This window comes from Pseudophryne corroboree, chromosome 10, assembly GCF_028390025.1.
Source record: "Pseudophryne corroboree isolate aPseCor3 chromosome 10, aPseCor3.hap2, whole genome shotgun sequence".
Taxonomy (NCBI): domain Eukaryota; kingdom Metazoa; phylum Chordata; class Amphibia; order Anura; family Myobatrachidae; genus Pseudophryne; species Pseudophryne corroboree.
The window spans coordinates 108,987,162-109,009,674 of record NC_086453.1 but is presented as its reverse complement, the minus strand read 5'-3'; the positions used below and the strand labels follow the sequence as shown (position 1 = coordinate 109,009,674).

Below are 22,513 nucleotides of genomic sequence, written 5' to 3'. Positions count from 1 at the left end.
CATGTGCTCGCCAGAGGTAGCCTGACTGCCATTAGGTACAGAGATGAGATCCTCAGACCCCTTGTGAGACCATATGCTGGTGCGGTTGGCCCTGGGTTCCTCCTAATGCAAGACAATGCTAGACCTCATGTGGCTGGAGTGTGTCAGCAGTTCCTGCAAGACGAAGGCATTGATGATATGGACTGGCCCGCCCATTCACCAGACCTGAATCCAATTGAGCACATCTGGGACATCATGTCTCGCTCCATCCACCAACGCCACGTTGCACCACAGACTGTCCAGGAGTTAGCGGATGCTTTAGTCCAGGTCTGGGAGGAGATCCCTCAGGAGACCATCCGCCACCTCATCAGGAGCATGCCCAGGCATTGTAGGGAGGTCATACAGGCACGTGGAGGCCACACACACTACTGAGCCTCATTTTGACTTGTTTTAAGGACATTACATCAAAGTTGGATCAGCCTGTAGTGTTTCCACTTTAATTTTGAGTGTGACTCCAAATCCAGACCTCCATGGGTTAATAAATTTGATTTCCATTGATAATTTTTGTGTGATTTTGTTGTCAGCACATTCAACTATGTAAAGAACAAAGTATTTAATAAGAATATTTCATTCATTCAGATCTAGGATGTGTTATTTTAGTGTTCCCTTTATTTTTTTGAGCGGTGTATATACTGTACATGTGAGATATTGTATACATATCCTTTTAATATCAAATATATACATCATTGAGCTTTGGAACTCAGAAATGTGTGCGTGTACTTGTTTTCTCTTAAGGGATGTAGTGTTTGCGACGTACAGCGCACTTTTATCGTATATGTTTATGAGATGCGCCTGGCGTCCGCAGTATATATTAGAGCTGGCATTTTAAATATTTATTAGAAATTAAATTTGACTTTAACACCAGGAACCCAGTGTGAGTGCCCCTGAACTGCTGCATTTGTCACATGGTATTCCCACATTTCTGTTACTTTCAGCATAAGCATGATGTTGGGTGTACCTCACCTTCTGTGGTACCAAGGTGTCAGTGACCACTCTGGGCTATGGTGACGGTGTTGCAATCATTTCATACCATAGATAGCGATATTTTCTTCTACAACACTTATTTGGCAATGGTGCCAACTGGCCATGGTGTTCAGATAGTGTATGGATAAAAGGCTGTATCCGTCCTCAATTGTTTTTTTATACACCATCTGATAGCTATGACTTTGACCATACCAGCTGCAACAATATTCATTTTACACAGTTTGAAGATCATTGAACGGTCAAGGCACTACTGGCTTGTGGGTAAGTCAGATGGATGAGCGCTTGGTTGTAGCAGAAGAACCTATCCATTTGCCAACAAGATAGAGGAAGAGGGATTGCAAAAATATATATAAAAGCAGACATCCCATTTAAAGATTAAAGGGTCTATTTACTAAGAATTGGATGGAGATAAAAGTACCAGCCAGTCAGCTCCTAACTGCCATGTCACAGGCTGGGTTTGAAAAATGACAGCTGGAGCGGATTGGCTAGTACTTTATCTCCGTCCACTTTATCTCCATCCAAGGCTTAGTAAATTGACCCCTAAATGTTGTATGTTTTGTTTACCCATGCGATTCTCGTACTGTGTACAGTTTCCTCAACTTTGCATCTTAGTTCACAAACAATGTACTAAATAATTAGGAATACTTTTTTGTAGCAAAAAGATTGGTATAAAGTCACAGATTAAGCAGAAGGATGCATGGTGAGGGTCACTTATACTGGACCTGTCTTTTCCCGGTTTCACATGTATTGAGTACTTTTTTCTCAATTTTGCATCCTCGTTCTCTTATAGTGTAGCAGGTACTTAGGATGAGTGTTTCGGTGTGGTTGAGTAGCAAAGATTCTGGCATAATAAACGCAGCTATTTGTCATGATATGAGGATGTGTGTATGTGGACACATCTGTATATATAAAAGGTCACTTACCTTTGTGCATGGGTCTTTTTGATCCAACAGACGAAGCTGGACTAAGACAGGAACACCTCTGACATCACTTCCTGCCTGCATTTCACCCTACGGCATAACAGCAATGGCATTTAGTCTGACAAGTTGGATTGAGATGGTTAGAAGCCGCAAACTAATTTACATACTTTGTAACATTGTACAGTAAATGTGCTAAATCAAGATGCACATGTAAGATGGAAGCTGCAAGAATAATATCAAAGAAAAAATGATTTTATATACCTACTTGTAAATCCTTTTCTCGTAGTCCGTAGAGGATGCTGGGGTCCAATTTAGTACCATGGGGTATAGACGGGTCCTTTGGGAGCCACTGGCTTTTTAATAGTTTCATAGTGTGGGCTGGCCCCTCCTACCAGACTCAGTCTAGAAACTGTGCCCGAGGAGACGGACATACTTCGAGAGAAGGAAATACACAGATAGTGGTGAGATTCACCCCAGCTCACACATAACAAAAAGGAAAGCCAAGCTAACCAACTTGGAACAATTCAGCAACGGCTGAACCAACAACACAGAACCAAGTAACTATGCAGGAATACGAAGCAGTGGGTAGGCGCCCAGCATCCTCTACGGACTACGAGAAAAGGATTTACCGGTAGGTATATAACATCCTATTTTCTCTTACATCCTAGAGGATGCTGGGGTCCAATTTAGTACCATGGGGATGTACCAAAGCTCCCAGTACGGGAGGGAGAGTGCTGAGGTTCCTGCAGAATATATTGACCAAACTTTAGGTCCTCAGAGGCCAAAGTATCGAACTTGTAGAACTTAGCAAACGTGTTCGACCCTGACCAAGTAGCTGCTCGGCAAAGCTGTAAAGCAGAGACACCCCGGGCAGCCGCCCAGGAAGAACCCACCTTACGAGTAGAGTGGGCCTGAACAGAATTTGGAATCGACAATCCTGCCGTCAAATAAGCATGCTGGAAAGTAAGACTGATCCAGCAAGAAATCGTCTGCTTTGAAGCAGGACACCAATCTTGTTGGGATAATAAAGGACAAAGAGAGTGTCCGATTTCCTGTGACGAAAAGTTCTCTTCGCATACATCTTCAAAGCCCGCACAACATCCAAGGACTTTGAGCTAATTGAGGTGTCAGTAGCCACTGGCACCACAATAGGTTGGTTAATATGAAAAGCCGACACAACCTTTGGAAGAAATTGCTGACGCGTTCTGAGCTCAGCTCTATCCTCATGGAAAATCAAGTAGGGGCCCTTGTGCGACAATGCCCCCAATTCTGACACACGTCTTGCAGTTGCCATTGCCATCAGTGTGACCGCCTTCCAAGTAAGAAACTTTACGTCCACCTCCTGTAAAGGTTCGAACCAATCCGATTGCAGGAACTGCAGCACCACATTAAGATCCCAAGGTGCCGTATGAGGCACAAAGGGTGGTTGGATGTGCAGAACTCCTTTCAAGAAAGTCTGAACCTCAGGGATAGCAGCCAATTGTTTCTGGAAGAAAATGGACAAGGCCGAAATCTGGACTTTGATTGAACCCAAGCGTAAGCCCACATCCACAGCTACTTGCAGAAAGAGGAGAAAACGTCCTAGTTGAAACTCCACCGTAGGAATCTTCTTGGATTCACACCAAGAGACATACTTTTCCAAATCCGATGGTAATGTTTAGACGTTACCCCCTTCCTAGCTTGGATCAGAGTAGGAAGAACCTTGTTTGGAATGCCCTTCCGAACTAAGATCTGGCGTTCAACCTCCATGCCATCAAACGTAACCGCGGTAAGTCCTGATAGGCGAACGGCCCCTGTTGTAGAAGGTCCTCGCAAAGAGGAAGAGGCCTCGGATCCTCCAGCAGTAATTCCAGAAGATCCGCGTACCAAGCCCTTCTTGGCCAGTCTGGAGCAATGAGGATCGTCGGAATTCCTGATCTTTTTATCAGCTTGAGAACCCTTGGGATGAGTGAAAGTGGAGGGAACACATACACTGACTGGAACACCCACGGAGTCACCAGGGCGACCACCACCACTGCTTGAGGGTCTCGTGACCTGGAACAGTACCTCCGAAGCTTCTTGTCGGGGCGAGAGGCCATCATGTCTATTTGAGGTACACCCCATTGGATTGTTACCTCTGCGAACACCTCCGGGTGGAGGCCCCATTCTCCTGGATAGAGATCTTGTCTGCTGAGGAAGTCCACTTCCCAGTTGTCTACTCCCGGAATGAAGATCGCCGCCAGTGCATGCCTTTCTGACCAGAGGAGGATTTTTGTTACCTGTGACATTGCAGCCCTGCTCTTCGATCCACCCTGCCTGTTTATGTAGGACACTGCTGTGACATTGTCCAACTGAACCTGAATGGATCGATCTTGCAGAAGATGTGCCGCTTGGAGAAGGCCCTTAGTTCCAGAATGTTTATTTGAAGGACAGATTCCTGACTTGACCACCTTCCTTGGAAGTTTTCCCCCTGGGTGACTGACCCCCTACCTCTGAGGCTTGGATCCGTTGTTAGAAGAATCCAATTCTGAATTCCGAACCTGCGGCCCTCGAGCAGGTGAGAAGTTCGCAGCCACCAGAGAAGTTAAATTCTGGCTTTCGGCGACGGGCGTATCCGCTGGTGCATGTGAAGATGTGTTCCCGACCACTTGTCCAGGATATCCAGCTGGAATAACCTTGCATGGAATCATCCGTACTGCAGAGCCTCATAGGAGGCTACCATCTTCCCCAGAAGACGAATGCACTGACGAACCAATACCCGGGCTGGTCGCAAGACATCCCGGACCATTGATTGGATCACCAACGCTTTCTCCAGTGGTAGAAACAACCTCTGCACTTCCGTGTCGAGGATCATCACCAGGAAAGGCAGTCTCCTTGTCGGTTCCAAATGTGACTTTGGAAGGTTCAGGATCCACCCATGATCCCGGAGTAGTTGAGTTGAGAGTGCAATACTCTGCAACAGCTTCTCCTTGGAAAACGCTTTTATCAGCAGATCGTCCAGATACGGAATTATGTTCACTCTCTGTTTGCGGAGGAGCATCATCTCCGCCATGACCTTGGTGAACACCCTCGGTGCTGTGGAGAGGCCGAATGGTAATGTCTGGAACGGATAGTGACAGTACTGCAGTGCAAACCGTAGATAGGCCTGGTGAGGCGGCCAGATCGGAATGTGAAGGTACGCATCCTTGATATCCAGGGATACCAGGAATTCCCCCTCCTCCAGACCTGAGATCACCACTCTCAGAGACACCATCTTGAATTGGAAAACCCTCAAGTAACGGTTCAATTACTTCAGGTTCAAATAAGGCCTTACCGAACCGTTCGGTTTCGGTACCGCAAACAGGTTTGAGTAATAACCCTTGGTTTTTAGGTGAGGTGGAACTGGAACAATGACATTAGTTCATACCAATTTTTGAATGGCTTCCTGTAGGATAGCACTTTCTGTCAGAGAAACTGGTAAGCCTGATTTGAAGAATCTGAGGTGGGAGTTCTTGAAACTCCAGTCTAAACCCCTGCACAACAATATCTGTCATCCGGGGATCCAGGCATGACGACGCCCAGACGTGACTGAAATCTTTTAGTCTCGCTCCCACCTGACCGATCTCCATGCTGGGAGGTCCACCGTCATGCTGAAGATTTTGAGGAAGCAGAAGCTGGTTACTGTTCCTGGGGACCTGTTGGAGCAGGTTTTCTGGACTTTCCCCGACCTCCTCTAAAGAAGGTGTGTGTGTGGGGGGGGTTTGGATTTTTTAAATGTAGCAGTCCGAAAAGACTGCAGTGTAGGCGTAGGATAAGACTTCCGAGCTGATGCAGCTGCGGAGGGAAGAAAGGCCGACTTACCCGCAGTTGCCGTGGATATCCACACATCCAGAACTTCCCCGAATAGGGCCTGATTTGTGAAGGGTAGGTTTTCCACATTTTTCTTGGATTCCGCATCCGCAGTCCATTGGCGTAGCCAGAGTCCTCTACGTACCGAGACTGCCACGGAAATAGCCCTTGCATTAAGCAGGCCAATGTCCTTTATGGCCTCCACCATGAAACCTGTAGAATCCTGTATGTGACGTAAAAACAAGTCAATGTCACTCCTATCCATAGTATTTAAATCCTCAAGTAATGTGCCTGACCACTTTACTATAGCTTTAGAAATCCACGCACAAGCAATAGTGTGCCTTAACGCCACGCCTGTAGCCGTGTACAGTGATTTGAGCGTAGTCTCAATCTTGCGGTCAGCCGGCTCCTTTAAGGCGGTTGAACCGGGGACAGGTAAAACCACCTTTTCGGACGATCTAGATACAGAAGCGTCAACTATAGGTGGGTTTTCCCACTTTTTTTTGTCCTCTTCAGTGAAAGGAAAAGCTATGAGAATTCTTTTAGGAATCTGGAATTTTTTCTCTGGGTTTTCCCAGGACTTTTCAAACAAGGAGTTTACCTCCTTAGAAGCAGGGAAGGTAAGCGAGGATTTCTTATTTACTGTAAAAAAAGATTCTTCTTCTTGCTCAGGCACTTTCTCAGAAATATGCAACACATCCCTAATTGCTTCAATCATCAATTGCACCCCTTTAGCAAGGGATGCCTCTCCCCCCTGCATATCCCCATCACCGTCCCCAGTATCAGAGTCAACTTGCATTATCTGGGCAAGTGTACATTTTTGAGGGTATGTAGGTGGGTCCATAGTAGTAGGGGCTGAATATTTTAAGCCCTCCACAGATTTTTTTCAAAACCTGCGTCTCCCTTTCAGTATGGGACATCCTAGTAGAAATCTGGGATATCATTCCCCTTAAAGAATCCACCCATGGGGGTTCGGATTCAGAAGGCTGAGACAGTATATTACATTCCTGAGTATATGGAATAGACTCCTCAGGATGAAGATAAACACTTTGCAACACAGGACACACAGTCCTTAGACATGGTATTGTGGGATATACACACACACAGGAAAATGTCAGACACAGTTACCCCCAGAGTACCTTCAGAGAGACACAGAGTATAAGGAACCAGCCACACAGCGCCCCTGTGGGCAATTATTATGATAAAAGCCTGGCGCAGACTAACTACCCTTAATAGAGTAGTTAGTATTGATATCACACTCCCCGCCCCTGTCTATAACACCCTGAGTTATGTGGAGGGCACCGCTCCCTGTCAGTGTCATTGCAGGTAGAAAATGGCGCTAGGGAGTGCTGGATCCGCTCTGAGAGGAAGCCCCGCCCCCCGACATGGCGCGCAGCTTCCCGCACTAAATATTTAAACTGGCCTGAGGTTTCCTAGAGCTAACAGTTGGATTAGCCCCTGTTAGCAGCTTGACCAGTGTAGGGTGTTCCGCGCTGGCTTAGGACGCCCCTCACAGCGCCAACACATAGTGTTGCTGAGCCTTCCTGGAGCACAGCCTGTCAGTGCTGCGCTGCCACCCTTGTGCCGCCATAACCCCGGCGACCCGCTAACCGGATGCCGGCACTGTACTCACCACTCTTCTTTCTTCTGGCTCTGTTAGGGGGTGGCGGCCGTGCTGCGGGAGTGAGCGGTCGCCTCGCGGGCTTGCGATCAGCACCCTCAGGAGCTCAGTGTCAGCGGAGCAAAGAACCATTAACTCTTTAGGAAGTTGGTTCCTACTCCCCCCCCCTAAGTCCCACGAAGCAGGGAGGCTGTTGCCAGCAGCCTCCCTGTAACTTAACTAACTCTAAAAAATTAAAAACTAAGAAAACTCCTAGGAGCTCCCCTAGCTGTGACCGGCTCCTCCAGGCACATTTTTAAACTGAGTCTGGTAGGAGGGGCATAGAGGGAGGGGCCAGCCCATACTATTAAACTCTTAAAGTGCCAGTGGCTCCCAAAGGACCCGTCTATACCCCATGGTACTTAATTGGACCCCAGCATCCTCTAGGACTTACGAAAAAATGAGTTCAGCTATTTTCATAATTGGTATAATTGTGTAACCTGTATAACTGTATACATTGTATAACTTTTCTACTGCAGTTACCAGAGTGAAGATGTAATGTATTAGCTCAGTACCTACAACTGGGAGCACTGAAGACAAAAAAAATAAGAATTTACTTACCGATAATTCTATTTCTCGGAGTCCGTAGTGGATGCTGGGGTTCCTGAAAGGACCATGGGGAATAGCGGCTCCGCAGGAGACAGGGCACAAAAAGTAAAGCTTTCCGATCAGGTGGTGTGCACCGGCTCCTCCCCCTATGACCCTCCTCCAAGCCTCAGTTAGGTACTGTGCCCGGACGAGCGTACACAATAAGGGAGGAATTTTGAATCCCGGGTAAGACTCATACCAGCCACACCAATCACACCGTACAACTTGTGATCAAACCCAGTTAACAGTATGATAACAGAGGAGCCTCTGAAAGATGGCTTCCTAAACAATAACCCGAATTAGTTAACAATAACTATGTACAATTATTGCAGATAATCCGCACTTGGGATGGGCGCCCAGCATCCACTACGGACTCCGAGAAATAGAATTATCGGTAAGTAAATTCTTATTTTCTCTATCGTCCTAGTGGATGCTGGGGTTCCTGAAAGGACCATGGGGATTATACCAAAGCTCCCAAACGGGCGGGAGAGTGCGGATGACTCTGCAGCACCGAATGAGAGAACTCCAGGTCCTCCTTAGCCAGAGTATCAAATTTGTAAAATTTTACAAACGTGTTCTCCCCTGACCACGTAGCTGCTCGGCAAAGTTGTAATGCCGAGACCCCTCGGGCAGCCGCCCAAGATGAGCCCACCTTCCTTGTGGAGTGGGCCTTTACAGATTTAGGCTGTGGCAGGCCTGCCACAGAATGTGCAAGTTGGATTGTGCTACAGATCCAACGAGCAATCGTCTGCTTAGACGCAGGAGCACCCATCTTGTTGGGTGCATACAATATAAACAACGAGTCAGATTTTCTGACTCCAGCTGTCCTTGCAATATATATTTTTAATGCTCTGACAACGTCCAGTAACTTGGAGTCCTCCAAGTCACTTGTAGCCGCAGGCACTACAATAGGCTGGTTCAGATGAAATGCTGACACCACCTTAGGGAGAAAATGCGGACGAGTCCGCAGTTCTGCCCTGTCCGAATGGAAAATCAGATATGGGCTTTTGTAAGATAAAGCTGCCAGTTCTGACACTCTCCTGGCCGAAGCCAGGGCTAGTAACATGGTCACTTTCCATGTGAGATATTTTAAATCCACCTTTTTTAGTGGTTCAAACCAATGAGATTTTAGAAATTCCAAAACCACATTGAGATCCCACGGTGCCACTGGAGGCACCACAGGAGGCTGTATATGCAGCACTCCCTTAACAAAAGTCTGGACTTCAGGAACTGAAGCCAATTCTTTTTGAAAGAAAATCGACAGGGCCGAAATTTGAACCTTAATAGATCCCAATTTGAGACCCATAGACAATCCTGATTGCAGGAAATGTAGGAATCGACCCAGTTGAAATTCCTCCGTTGGAGCACTCCGATCCTCGCACCACGCAACATATCTTCGCCAAATGCGGTGATAGTGTTGCACGGTTACTTCCTTCCTTGCTTTAATCAAAGTAGGAATGACTTCTTCCGGCATGCCTTTTTCCTTTAGGATCCGGCGTTCAACCGTCATGCCGTCAAACGCAGCCGCGGTAAGTCTTGAAACAGACAGGGACCCTGCTGAAGCAAGTCCCTCCTTAGAGGTAGAGGCCACGGATCTTCCGTGATCATCTCTTGAAGTTCCGGGTACCAAGTCCTTCTTGGCCAATCCGGAACCACTAGTATCGTTCTTACTCCTCTTTGCCGTATAATTCTCAATACTTTTGGTATGAGATGCAGAGGAGGAAACACATACATCGACTGGTACACCCAAGGCGTTACCAGCGCGTCCACAGCTATTGCCTGCGGATCTCTTGACCTGGCGCAATACCTGTCCAGTTTTTTGTTGAGGCGAGACGCCATCATGTCCACCATTGGTCTTTCCCAACGGGTTACCAGCATGTGGAAGACTTCCGGATGAAGTCCCCACTCTCCCGGGTGAAGGTCGTGTCTGCTGAGGAAGTCTGCTTCGCAGTTGTCCACTCCCGGGATGAACACTGCTGACAGTGCTATCACATGATTCTCTGCCCAGCGAAGAATCCTTGCAGCTTCTGCCATTGCACTCCTGCTTCTTGTGCCGCCCTGTCTGTTTACATGGGCGACTGCCGTGATGTTGTCCGACTGGATCAACACCGGTTTTCCTTGAAGCAGAGGTTCTGCCTGGCTTAGAGCATTGTAGATTGCTCTTAGTTCCAGAATGTTTATGTGAAGAGACGTTTCCAGGCTCGTCCACACTCCCTGGAAGTTTCTTCCTTGTGTGACTGCTCCCCAGCCTCTCAGGCTGGCGTCCGTGGTCACCAGGATCCAATCCTGTATGCCGAATCTGCGGCCCTCCAATAGATGAGCACTCTGCAACCACCACAGAAGAGATACCCTTGTCCTTGGAGACAGGGTTATCCGCTGGTGCATCTGAAGATGCGACCCTGACCATTTGTCCAACAGATCCCTCTGGAAAATTCGTGCATGGAATCTGCCGAATGGAATTGCTTCGTAAGAAGCCACCATTTTTCCCAGGACTCTTGTGCATTGATGTACAGACACCTTTCCTGGTTTTAGGAGGTTCCTGACAAGCTCGGATAACTCCTTGGCTTTTTCCTCCGGGAGAAAAACCTTTTTCTGAACCGTGTCCAGAATCATCCCTAGGAACAGCAGACGAGTTGTCGGCATTAACTGGGATTTTGGAATATTCAGAATCCAGCCGTGCTGTTTTAGCACTTCTTGAGACAGTGCTAATCCCCTCTCTAGCTGTTCTCTGGACCTTGCCCTTATTAGGAGATCGTCCAAGTATGGGATAATTAATACGCCTTTTCTTCGAAGAAGAATCATCATCTCGGCCATTACCTTTGTAAAGACCCGAGGTGCCGTGGACAATCCGAACGGCAGCGTCTGAAACTGATAGTGACAGTTTTGTACAACGAACCTGAGGTACCCCTGGTGTGAGGGGTAAATTGGAACGTGGAGGTACGCATACTTGATGTCCAAGGACACCATAAAGTCCCCTTCTTCCAGGTTCGCTATCACTGCTCTGAGTGACTCCATTTTGAACTTGAACTTCTTTATGTACAGGTTCAAGGACTTCAGATTTAGAATAGGTCTTACCGAGCCGTCCGGCTTCGGTACCACAAATAGAGTGGAATAATACCCCTTTCCCTGTTGTAGAAGAGGTACCTTGACTATCACCTGCTGAGAGTACAGCTTGTGAATGGCTTCCAAAACCGTCTCCCTTTCGGAGGGGGACGTTGGTAAAGCAGACTTCAGGAAACGGCGAGGCGGATCTGTCTCTAGTTCCAACCTGTACCCCTGAGATATTATCTGCAGGATCCAGGGATCTACCTGCGAGTGAGCCCACTGCGCGCTGAAATTCTTGAGACGACCGCCCACCGCCCCCGAGTCCCCTTGAGAAGCCCCAGCGTTATGCTGAGGCTTTTGTAGAAGCGGGGGAGGGCTTCTGTTCCTGGGAAGGAGCTGCCTGTTGGTGTCTCTTCCCCCTTCCTCTGCCTCGTGGCAGATATGAATATCCCTTTGCTCTCTTGTTTTTAAAGGAACGAAAGGGCTGCGGTTGAAAAGTCGGTGTCTTTTTCTGTTGGGGAGTAGCTTGAGGTAAAAAGGTGGATTTCCCGGCTGTAGCCGTGGCCACCAAATCTGATAGACCGACTCCAAATAACTCCTCCCCTTTATACGGCAAAACTTCCATATGCCGTTTTGAGTCCGCATCGCCTGACCACTGTCGCGTCCATAAACTTCTTCTGGCCGAAATGGACATAGCACTTAACCGTGATGCCAGTGTGCAGATATCCCTCTGTGCATCACGCATATAAAGAAATGCATCCTTTATTTGCTCTAAAGACAGTAAAACATTGTCCCTATCCAGGGTATCAATATTTTCAATCAGGGACTCTGACCAAGCTACTCCAGCACTGCACATCCAGGCTGTCGCTATAGCTGGTCGTAGTATAACACCTGTATGTGTGTATATACTTTTTTGGATATTTTCCATCCTCCTATCTGCTGGATCTTTAAGTGCGGCCGTCTCAGGAGAGGGTAACGCCACTTGTTTAGATAAGCGTGTGAGCGCCTTGTCCACCCTAGGAGGTGTTTCCCAGCGCGCCCTAACCTCTGACGGGAAAGGGTATAAAGCTAATAACTTCTTTGAAATTAGCATCTTTTTATCGGGGGCAACCCACGCTTCATCACATACATCATTTAGTTCTTCTGATTCAGGAAAAACTATAGGTAGTTTTTTCACACCCCACATAATACCCTGTTTAGTGGTACCTGTAGTATCAGCTAAATGTAACGCCTCCTTCATTGCCAAAATCATATAACGTGTGGCCCTACTGGAAAATACGGTTGATTCGTCACCGTCGCCACTGGAATCAGTGCCTGTGTCTGGGTCTGTGTCGACCGACTGAGGCAAAGGGCGTTTTACAGCCCCTGACGGTGTTTGAGGCGCCTGGACAGGCACTAACTGATTGTCCGGCCGTCTCATGTCGTCAAACGACTGCTTTAGCGTGTTGACACTATCCCGTAATTCCATAAATAAAGGCATCCATTCTGGTGTCGACCCCCTAGGAGGTGACATCCCCATATTTGGCAATTGCTCCGCCTCCACACCAATATCGTCCTCATACATGTCGACACACACGTACCGACACACAGCATACACACAGGGAATGCTCTTAACGAAGACAGGACCCCACTAGCCCTTTGGGGAGACAGAGGGAGAGTTTGCCAGCACACACCAAAAGCGCTATATATGACAGGGATAGCCTTATAATAAGTGCTCCCTGTATAGCTGCTTTTATAATATAATTTTTGCCACTATTTTGCCCCCCCTCTCTTGTTTTACCCTGTTTCTGTAGTGCAGTGCAGGGGAGAGACCTGGGAGCCGTCCTGACCAGCGGAGCTGTGTAAGGAAAATGGCGCTGTGTGCTGAGGAGATAGGCACCGCCCCTTTTTCGGCGGCCTCGTCTCCCGCTCTTTAGTGTATTCTGGCAGGGGTTAAATATCTCCATATAGCCCCCGGAGGCTATATGTGAGGTATTTTTTAGTCAAATAGGTTTTCATTTGCCTCCCAGGGCGCTCCCCTCCCAGCGCCCTGCACCCTCAGTGACTGCCGTGTGAAGTGTGCTGAGAGGAAAATGGCGCACAGCTGCAGTGCTGTGCGCTACCTTTAGAAGACTGAGGAGTCTTCTGCCGCCGATTCTGGACCTCTTCATGTTTCAGCATCTGCAAGGGGGCCGGCGGCGAGGCTCCGGTGACCATCCAGGCTGTACCTGTGATCGTCCCTCTGGAGCTGATGTCCAGTAGCCAAGAAGCCAATCCATCCTGCACGCAGGTGAGTTCACTTCTTCTCCCCTAAGTCCCTCGTTGCAGTGATCCTGTTGCCAGCAGGACTCACTGTAAAATAAAAAACCTAAGCTAAACTTTCTCTAAGCAGCTCTTTAGGAGAGCCACCTAGATTGCACCCTTCTCGGCCGGGCACAAAAATCTAACTGAGGCTTGGAGGAGGGTCATAGGGGGAGGAGCCAGTGCACACCACCTGATCGGAAAGCTTTACTTTTTGTGCCCTGTCTCCTGCGGAGCCGCTATTCCCCATGGTCCTTTCAGGAACCCCAGCATCCACTAGGACGATAGAGAAATTACATTAAAATATTTTCGACATGGTCATGTTTATCTCCCTCACCCTCCCATCTCTCTGCCCTCCTCCTTCCCACTTTCCCACTGCCGTGTCTCTCTCTCTCTCTGAGTTCCCCACTCTAACCTTTAACCTCTCCATTCCCTGTCTCTTTTATCCCCTGCCACTGTTACCCCCACATTGTGTCACTGAGGTGCAGGGTGGAGGATCCAGGCATCAGGGGTCAGCTGTAATTGGGCATCGGGGGTCACCTGTAGGGAGGAGTGATCAGCTGTACAGGCAGGAGAAATTGGACATCAAGGGTCAGCTGTGCAGGTATGAGGGTTCGGCCATCGGGGGTAGATATGCAGGGAGGAGGGATCAGGCATTTGAGGTCAAATGTACAGGGATGAGGGATCGGGCATCAGGGGACAGCTGTGCGGGGAGGTATAATTGGGCATCAGTGGGCACCTGTGTAGGGAGGAGGGTTCAGCTGTACAGGTAGGAAAAATTGGACATCAAGGGTCAGCTGTGCAGGTATGAGGGTTCGGCCATCTGGGGTAGATGTGCAGGGAGGAGGGATCATGCAACAGGAGTCTGCTGTGCAAGGAGGAAGGATTGGGCATCAGGGGAAAGCGGTGGTAACAGGAGCGCTCTGGCTCCCACTGCGCATGATGGGAGAACATTTAGGCCTAGGTTTATCAAGCCTTGGAGAGTGATAAATTGCACGGTGATAAAGTAACAGCCAATCAGTTCCTAACTGTCATGTTACAGGCTGTGTTTGAAAAATGACAGTTAGGAGCCGATTGGTTGGTACTTAATCACCTTGCAATTTATCACTCTCCAAAGCTTAATAAATCTGGACCATAGAATTATATTATAGATTTACCAATATTTCCCCTCTAAACAGGAATATATATTGAGATATCAAACCCAGTTGATTCTTACAGATAGCGATGGTTATGCAGATAGAGAGATGGCCCACACAAGTTGAATGCTGAAGTATCCAAACTAGAGTACAAGAAGAACATTTTTCATTGGCTGTTTGTACAAACACAGTAGTCACATGACAACTAAAATGACTGTTATTATACAATACTCACTCTTATGCTGACCACTCACATCACTAGAACAATAGACATGTGTGAGTGAAAGTGGATGTAATACACACAAGGCAGACCAAATAAATGCAGAAGTAAAACAAAAAGGCTCGGGCGGGTCTTCCCTGTAAGAGCTTACCACAGAGTAACATAAGGTCAGAGCAGAGACAAGAGTAGTGAATACGGCACAAAGTGGAGACTGGGACGGCAGCAGGTTGGACCAGTATGAGCAGTATTTCATGAAGTAGGATATTCTCCATTATATAGGGAAGGGATTTCGAAGAGTGTTTGAAGATTTAAAGGTTGAGAGGAGTTTGAGGCTCAGTAGGGAATTCCAGAGGTAGACACTGGCATGGGAGAAGTCTTGTGGCCAAAGAGAGAAATGGTTATCAACAAGAATCAAGTGTCAGGTGATAGATCTAGGGCAGCACGTGGGAGACTATTATCAGGTGAGGTCTGAGAGGTAGGACGGGCAGACGTTGTTGAGGGCTTTGCGGGTGAGAAATTGGAATTGTGCTCTGGAGAAAGTGGGAAGGCAGATGTGGAGGGATGCAGTTAAAGTCTATGGGTGGTATTCAATTCTTTTCACCCTCTTCCACACCCGTTCTGTTTCTGCTGATGGGCGTGGTATAATTATTTCAGCTCGCTACCCCCGCAGTAGCGAGGGTACCCAACCCATTACGCCCTAAACCTAAAGGAAATAAGGCGTGATATATCATTTGAATACTGCCCTATGGATGCTGTGTGTGTCCTACATTGTGCATGCTGCAGTGAGCCACAATCTCTCCTGCTGTTCTCCATCAAGTAGAGGTCAGACCTCCCTCAGTAGCTCTGGTTTCCCATCAACTCCTAACAATGTAAGTATTGTATTCCAGATCTAAAAACAACTACAGACGTGTCCTCTTACATCTTTGCTCTGTGCGCTACAAGTCCCGTTACACAACGCATGAGCGGCGTGTGACTCGGTAGCTCCGAGCATTTTTTGTGTGTTCTTTTTGCCGCGAAAATGTGTCTTAGGCATGACGTAATGTACAAGGACACACAAGCAGCTTCTGCTGTTTAATATAACATGCAGTATGCCTCTATTCTGTATGTGGCTGCGACTGTATTTGCATACAAAATGCCATGCTACAGTGTTTTCCTAGAAAACTCTGTAATGTGGCATTTCGGATTCAGATAAAGCCGCGATTACACACAGAATATAGATATGTTGCATATCATTTTAATGAGCAGAAGCTGCTTGTGCATCCCATTACATTACTTTGCGTCCAAGACCCATTTTGCGGTAAAAGACGCTCTGTGCTACCGGGTCCTGCCACGGCATGGCGTGACTTCAAGGGCTGTTTAGCGCGACTGCAGCAAGGATGTAAGAGGACACATCTGTATTAGGATATATTAAACACAGATTACTGCACTTCTATAACTACATTCAAAACAGGCAGCAATGTGAGATCTGGCACATCTCATATTCATACGCTTCAGTTTGAAGTTGTATTTATAAGTTACTGTATAACTGTAAGCTATTGCTTTCTACCAACCATATCAGACAAAGGCCCTCACGGTCTTGATCACAAAACAGCAGAATATAATGGCAGAGATACAGAGCATCTGGTTCAATGTTTCAGGTTGTAGCAAAAAGATCAATAACACAGAAATCCATTTGTAATATACTACAGGTGATTAAATAAGTTTAAATCACTCAGCCCAAGCTGCCAATGAGCAAAAGTGATTGGATAATTATGATGCCCTCTTATTTGTTCAAACTGCTACATCTTCTGATCACAGGATCCAGTTGCTCGGGTTCGGTACCTAAGGCCTGAGTCTGCCCAATATTGCCAACCACTTGATGGCACCCACCTCTGTTCAGCTCCAATGATTTTTGGCATTTGTGGGGGTGTGTAATACAGAAACTAAGTGTGCATAGGAAACTAACCTGTCACAATCAGAACTTCTTTTATATTGCATCAGTACTAACAAGGTCATGAAACTTTTATATAAATGTATTTGTCACATTTATAAAAAATAACCTGTATACAAAGCTAATCACGTAGACTGGTTCCACAAAATGAGTCTACAGAGTAAGTCTTCACACAACAATTACATTTGTGAACAATCGAACTGGAAATATCTTGATAGGAAAACAAATTGGTGTCAGGTATTTTATTTCTTTCATTCTTCCGCCAAAATTATTTTCCACTGAAACTGCGCCACTTTACAACATCCCGTCACTGGAATATAACCAGTTCTATGTGCATTACATATGTAGCCACGCGGGATCCGTTCAATTTGCCGTCTGTCGGGATCCCGGCAGTCAGGATACAGACACCGGAATCCCGTCAGCCGAAACCCTGGCAAAACAGGACTATTCCCACTTGTGGGTGTCCACGACACCCATAGAGTGGGAATAAATCCTGTTGGAAGCGCAGAGAGCCACCAAGCCTGCAGCGTGGCGTGCGCAACGAGCCCGCAAGGGGACTATTTGCGCCTGCCCCACTGCTGGCATTCTGGCGGATGGGATGCCGCTGTTAGGATATGGACAGCCGGCATCCGGCCCGTGGGTAAATCGTATGTATTCCAGCCATGCAATTTGCTGAAAATGATCTCTAGTGTGTCATCTAAACTTAAAAAAAAACGAATGGAATAATAGATATTCAATAGAATAGTTTCATTTTATACTTGTGTAAAACATAACTGAATATCAAACTGACAGCCTTCATAACGGATACATTATAGTATTTACTAAAGACTACCTGTAGATCTTTCACTACTGAATGGTATAAAGTTACGGTAAAGTATGTACCATGTCGACGGTTTAAAGACATTAGTGACTCAGAAGTGGTGACTGCACTTTCCACCTACCCTGTTCCTGACCGCAGGAGGAATGCTCCAGCCGTGAAGCTGCGCTCTCCCGTGCTCCTTCCAGATGTGGGCACGAATCTGACGGTAATGTTCATGCTTCTTTCCCCGTAATGGCACAGCATCTGCATCACTGGCAACAAATACATAGGGCTAAGCACAAGCACGGTTTTCTGTAATCACAGCAATGCAATCACGTCTGACGGCCTCTGGAGAAGGCACATTGTTTAAAGTTGTTCTATTCTAGTGTGATTGAGTACAGGTCTCTTACTCTGTAGTGTACGCTACATTCCTCTGTCCAATAAGATTTCAAAGCTATAAAGTTTCTCTATAAATATAATGGTATGCGGAAATCCATTTAGATTTCCTCACATAGAGAATATAAATATCAATAAGTATCTAGCTAATGGTCTTGTACTATCCCAAATCTCCTAATGGTCCCTACCATTTCTAAAATTCACAGGTCAGTATATCATCAACTACTATGGGTCCTCAACATTGCCCATTTATTTGTGCTTCTTCAAAAGAGCTTCAACAGCATATCTTGAAACCCCAGTCTGCTTTGAAACCTTTGCCTGGGAGAGACCTTGCTGATGCAGAATAACTATCTTGTGTCTTGTTGCTGTGATCAGTATTGCCAGGGTATATTACCTGTGACATGAAACGGTCTTCCACAACCTCACCTTTATAGCAGCATTTGGCTGTTCCTCACCCAGTTTTTAGCCTCCTACACAGCTGTTTCTGTTTCAGTTAATGACTGTGTTTTAATCTACAGATGGAGCCGTGCTCTATCACAAGCGTGCACTCCCGACGTGACTAGGTGATCCGTCTGCCTGGCACCGCCGGAGTGCACAGAGACGCTCTCCCATTCTAGTGAATGGAGCGCGTCTCTGTCACGGACAGAGACGCTCCGGCGATAGGCGTGCTTAGCGAGGCTTCATCTGTACATAGGAAAATGATGATCATTATCACCTGTTTGGTATGATTGGTTAATCATACACTTGACTATAATCCCTCAAAATCCCTGACTTTGTGCAAGTGTACCTAGAAGAGTTGATGCTGCTTTGAAGGCGAAGGGTGGTCACACCAAATATTGATTCGATTTCGATTTCTCTTCTACTCATTCACTTTGCATTTTGATAAAAATAAACTATTAACACTTCTATTTTTGAAAGCATTCTTACTTTGCAGCATTTTTTCCACACCTGCCTAAAACTTTTGCACAGCACTGTATATCTCATCTGCATATATACACAAATATATGCATGTATATATAAATATGCATCAAAGCACTTCATATAGAGATACGGACTCAGTCGCAAATAGATATACAAGTGTCACAAGTGTTAAAAAAAAAGACGCTAAGTAGATGCCTGGCACTGGTGGAATATCGCACCAGGCATCTTAAATCACATGGAGCATTGAGGCTTGTTGTGTGTGTGTATGTATATATATATATATATATATATATACACACATATATATACACACACACACACACACACATATATATATATATATATATATATATATACACACACACACACACACACACACACACACACACACACACACATATATATATACATACACATATCCACACGCACACTTTAACTGACCATAAATCAAAATAACTTTAGATTTAAATATACTTGTATTTAAACATAAGTTTAGTTTTATTTATTCAGTTGGTATGGCACGAGTCACATCATCCATATAATAGGGACACACTGATATAGAATAAACAATCTATGGTAATCTTAACCATTTAGTAAATACAGCGCTCCTTTCCTATGATCCCAGTTTATAACACAGGCTGGGTTGGGTACGGGAAACCTGCAGTCAGAAAGCGCGCGGTCAGATTATAGACAGCGGCATCCCGACTGCCATAATCCCGACAGATCTGAGCAACTAAACTAACCCTACCCCTTCCCCCTGCAGCCTAACCCTTATCCACCTCCACCCCCCCCCCCTGCAGCCTAACCCTTCCTCCTCGCAGCCTAACTCTAACCTCCCTCCTCGCAGCCTAACTCTAACCCTCCCCCCCACAGCCTATCCCTAACCATCCCCCTATTGCCTAACCCTAATCTTCCCCCGTAGCCTAACCCTCCTTCCTCGCAGTGTAACCCTACCTCCCTGCAACCTAACTCTAACCCTCCCTCCTCGCAGCCTAACCCTAACCCTCCCTGGCATACTTACGGTTGGGATTCCGGCACTGGGATTCTGACAGATCTCGTGATTCCGACACCAGTCTTCTGACTGCCGGCAACCCATCCGTCAGGACGCTAACTACATCTCCACAGGCCAAACGTGTACTTTTAGGGAGGGTGCTATAAAGCGTGATCCTTATACTACAATCATACCGCATACCTATCAGTGAGACGGCTTTAAGACACAATACCACTGAATGCCAAAGGCGCATATCCTTTAGTAATGTTGCAGTAAAAGAGTATGCATGTGTGCTACCTGATAGCAGAGAGCAGCAGGTACTCACTCTGTATGCGGCGTATTCGGTACGTGAAAAGTCACTGACTGGTTCCGCACAGGACTGTTCTCCTGGCTGCCAGAATAGGCTACAGAAGATGCAGACCGCGCTCTGTTCAGCGTTGGCAGAGGTATCGGCTGTGACATCACTGCTCTCCCCTGCGGCCCACTCGAAGAGCTAAATAATCTGTCAAACCTATATATGTAATACAAGATGTCAGAATCTCCAATATACAGTAGCCATGTGAAGCATTACAATGTTAGGGTCAGTATGTACAAACAAATCAGACTACATATAACTGATAAAATAGTGATACAAGTATACATCAATATTGTTTAAAAGGAAACAGAAAGGAAAATTAAATCTCTAAAAATAAATCCACACCTGCAATTTAAGGATTCATAAATCAGATTTTAATTTACAGTAGAGCTCCTGTGCCAAGGAACAGATTGTACATATATATATATATATATATATATATATATATAAAGGCATAGGATGAGCTTATGCCAGGTGACTCCTGGCAGAGTATTTTGGCAGAGAGGAAGGGTAAAGATCTTCCTACACTCAAATAGCAGATGGTCAGCTGGTATTAGGGTTGCCAAGTCATCCTATTAATTACCAACATGCAAATTACAAAATGTTGTCTTAAAACTGCAATCCCATGATAAAAACGAAAAAATAATTTTCTTTGCTTAACATATAAATCTGGTTTAATCCATGTAGAACTTGGTATTGTTTTATTATTAATATTATTATTAATAGATTGCTAAGTACAATGGGATTCGCACGGACGTCACATATGATGCCTCTGACGTAATGTTAATAAAGGGAGGGAAAATCTAGTACAAATCAGTTGTCCTCTCCTCAGGAATGAGCTGGAGTGCTGTAATGCGGATACACTGCACCTGAGAGTCTGTGCATTTCACTTCCAGCCATATTGGTCTCCCATAGAGAATAATAGTATGTGGGATTGCAGCATTAAATAGATCCATATAAGATGAAGACATCTGTAGGTGCTAAGTGAGTAAGGATGCCAAGTCTTACATTCTGTTCTCTCTAATCTTCAATTTATTAAAATTCAAGTATCCTTAGGCTGGGTACACACTACATGATGTGTGTACCCAGCAATGGCACGACCAATGTATAGCTATATTGTGCCGGCCGTATACATTGCAAGATATATTGGTACACCCGACATTTGCCTGCATGACGTCGCCTACCGGATCAGCCCATCTGATGTTTAGTACATCAGATCTGACAGCTCCGCTCATGACGGCTGCGAGCATGCAATCGCGGATACACACTATGGGGGTCATTCAGATGTGGTTGGAGGATGCGGCCAAGATCCCGCTGGACGGAATCCTGGCAGTCGGAATACAGACACCGGAATCCCAACCAGCACAATCCCGACATATTCTCCACGACACCCATAGAGAGAGAATAAATTAGTGTGCCGAGCGTAGCGAGGCACCGTTCCCGCAGCGTGGCGAGTGCAGTGAGCCCGCAAGTGGCTGCGTTGCGCTCGCCCCCCTATCGGGACTGTGCCGGTCGGGATTCCAAACGCCGGGATCCCGTCCGGCGGGATTACGTACTGATCCCGTGGTTGGAAGCAGCAGTGATAGTGCTGTATGCTGATGCAGCAGGAGGCGTCTTTGTACATGCAGACACCTCCTGTTGCAGTAGTGATCTTCGTGGCATCCTAGGACACAGAATCGGATCTCTCTCCCATCATCAGGCGGCACCGCCTGTCACAGAGCCCAGGAAATCTCCGTCCTACGACAGACATCCCTGGCCTCTGCCCTCTCAGAAACAGAGACTGTTGCCGGCCCCTCCCCGCCCCCCAGACGGCAGTAGACTATGAATCCCTGGCAGTCTGCTGCCATCCTGCTACCTTCATCACAGGACAGGTCCTGCGCACATGCAAAGTACCGATAATCAATACTTTGCTGCATGAGAAGCAGCAGCGGCCTGACCTAAATGAAGTCCTAGTGATGTGGCAGATATATAGTCCGGATCCGCGTCAAAACGATATAACGGCCGATATGTCATGTAGTGTTACCCAGCCTTAGACACACTCTGCTAGAGAATGCATCTAACCATCAAATGATTACAGATCATCATCAAAGCTCAGACGTATCACAACATTTTACACTTACACCTTCCAGAAGGAAGATTTCCTCATCTGTGCATCCTGCACATCCTTTGATGCCCTGCAAATAAACAGGAAAGAAAATGCAGATCCTTGGAGATTGTGCACTGAACAATATACAGTATAGCAACATATTCCATTAACAATACATTACAAAGTAAGAATCATTTGCATATGACTAGTCTAGATCATAAATTTAATATATATATATATATATATATATTTAGATACTATGATGTATACATTAAAAGGCTATAAGTAAAAAACATGAAATACTTTGACTGTATAAATAAGGCTGCTCCTCACAAAGTGTAAAACTTATGCTGGGC

At 46.3% G+C, this 22,513-nt stretch overlaps 1 protein-coding gene across 1 annotated transcript in view; it reads right to left on the bottom strand.

Moving 5' to 3' along the window:
* The window catches only part of LOC134966174 (C-Jun-amino-terminal kinase-interacting protein 4-like), a 238,478-nt gene that overhangs the window by 52,207 nt on the left and 163,758 nt on the right, over positions 1-22,513 (bottom strand). Inside the window, exons 13-16 of the mRNA XM_063942721.1 lie at positions 22,192-22,245; positions 20,042-20,227; positions 17,551-17,680; positions 1,947-2,033 (exon numbers count right to left, since the gene is read on the bottom strand). Coding sequence (XP_063798791.1) covers positions 1,947-2,033; positions 17,551-17,680; positions 20,042-20,227; positions 22,192-22,245 — 457 coding nt within the window. The remainder of the gene's footprint in view (positions 1-1,946; positions 2,034-17,550; positions 17,681-20,041; positions 20,228-22,191; positions 22,246-22,513) is intronic.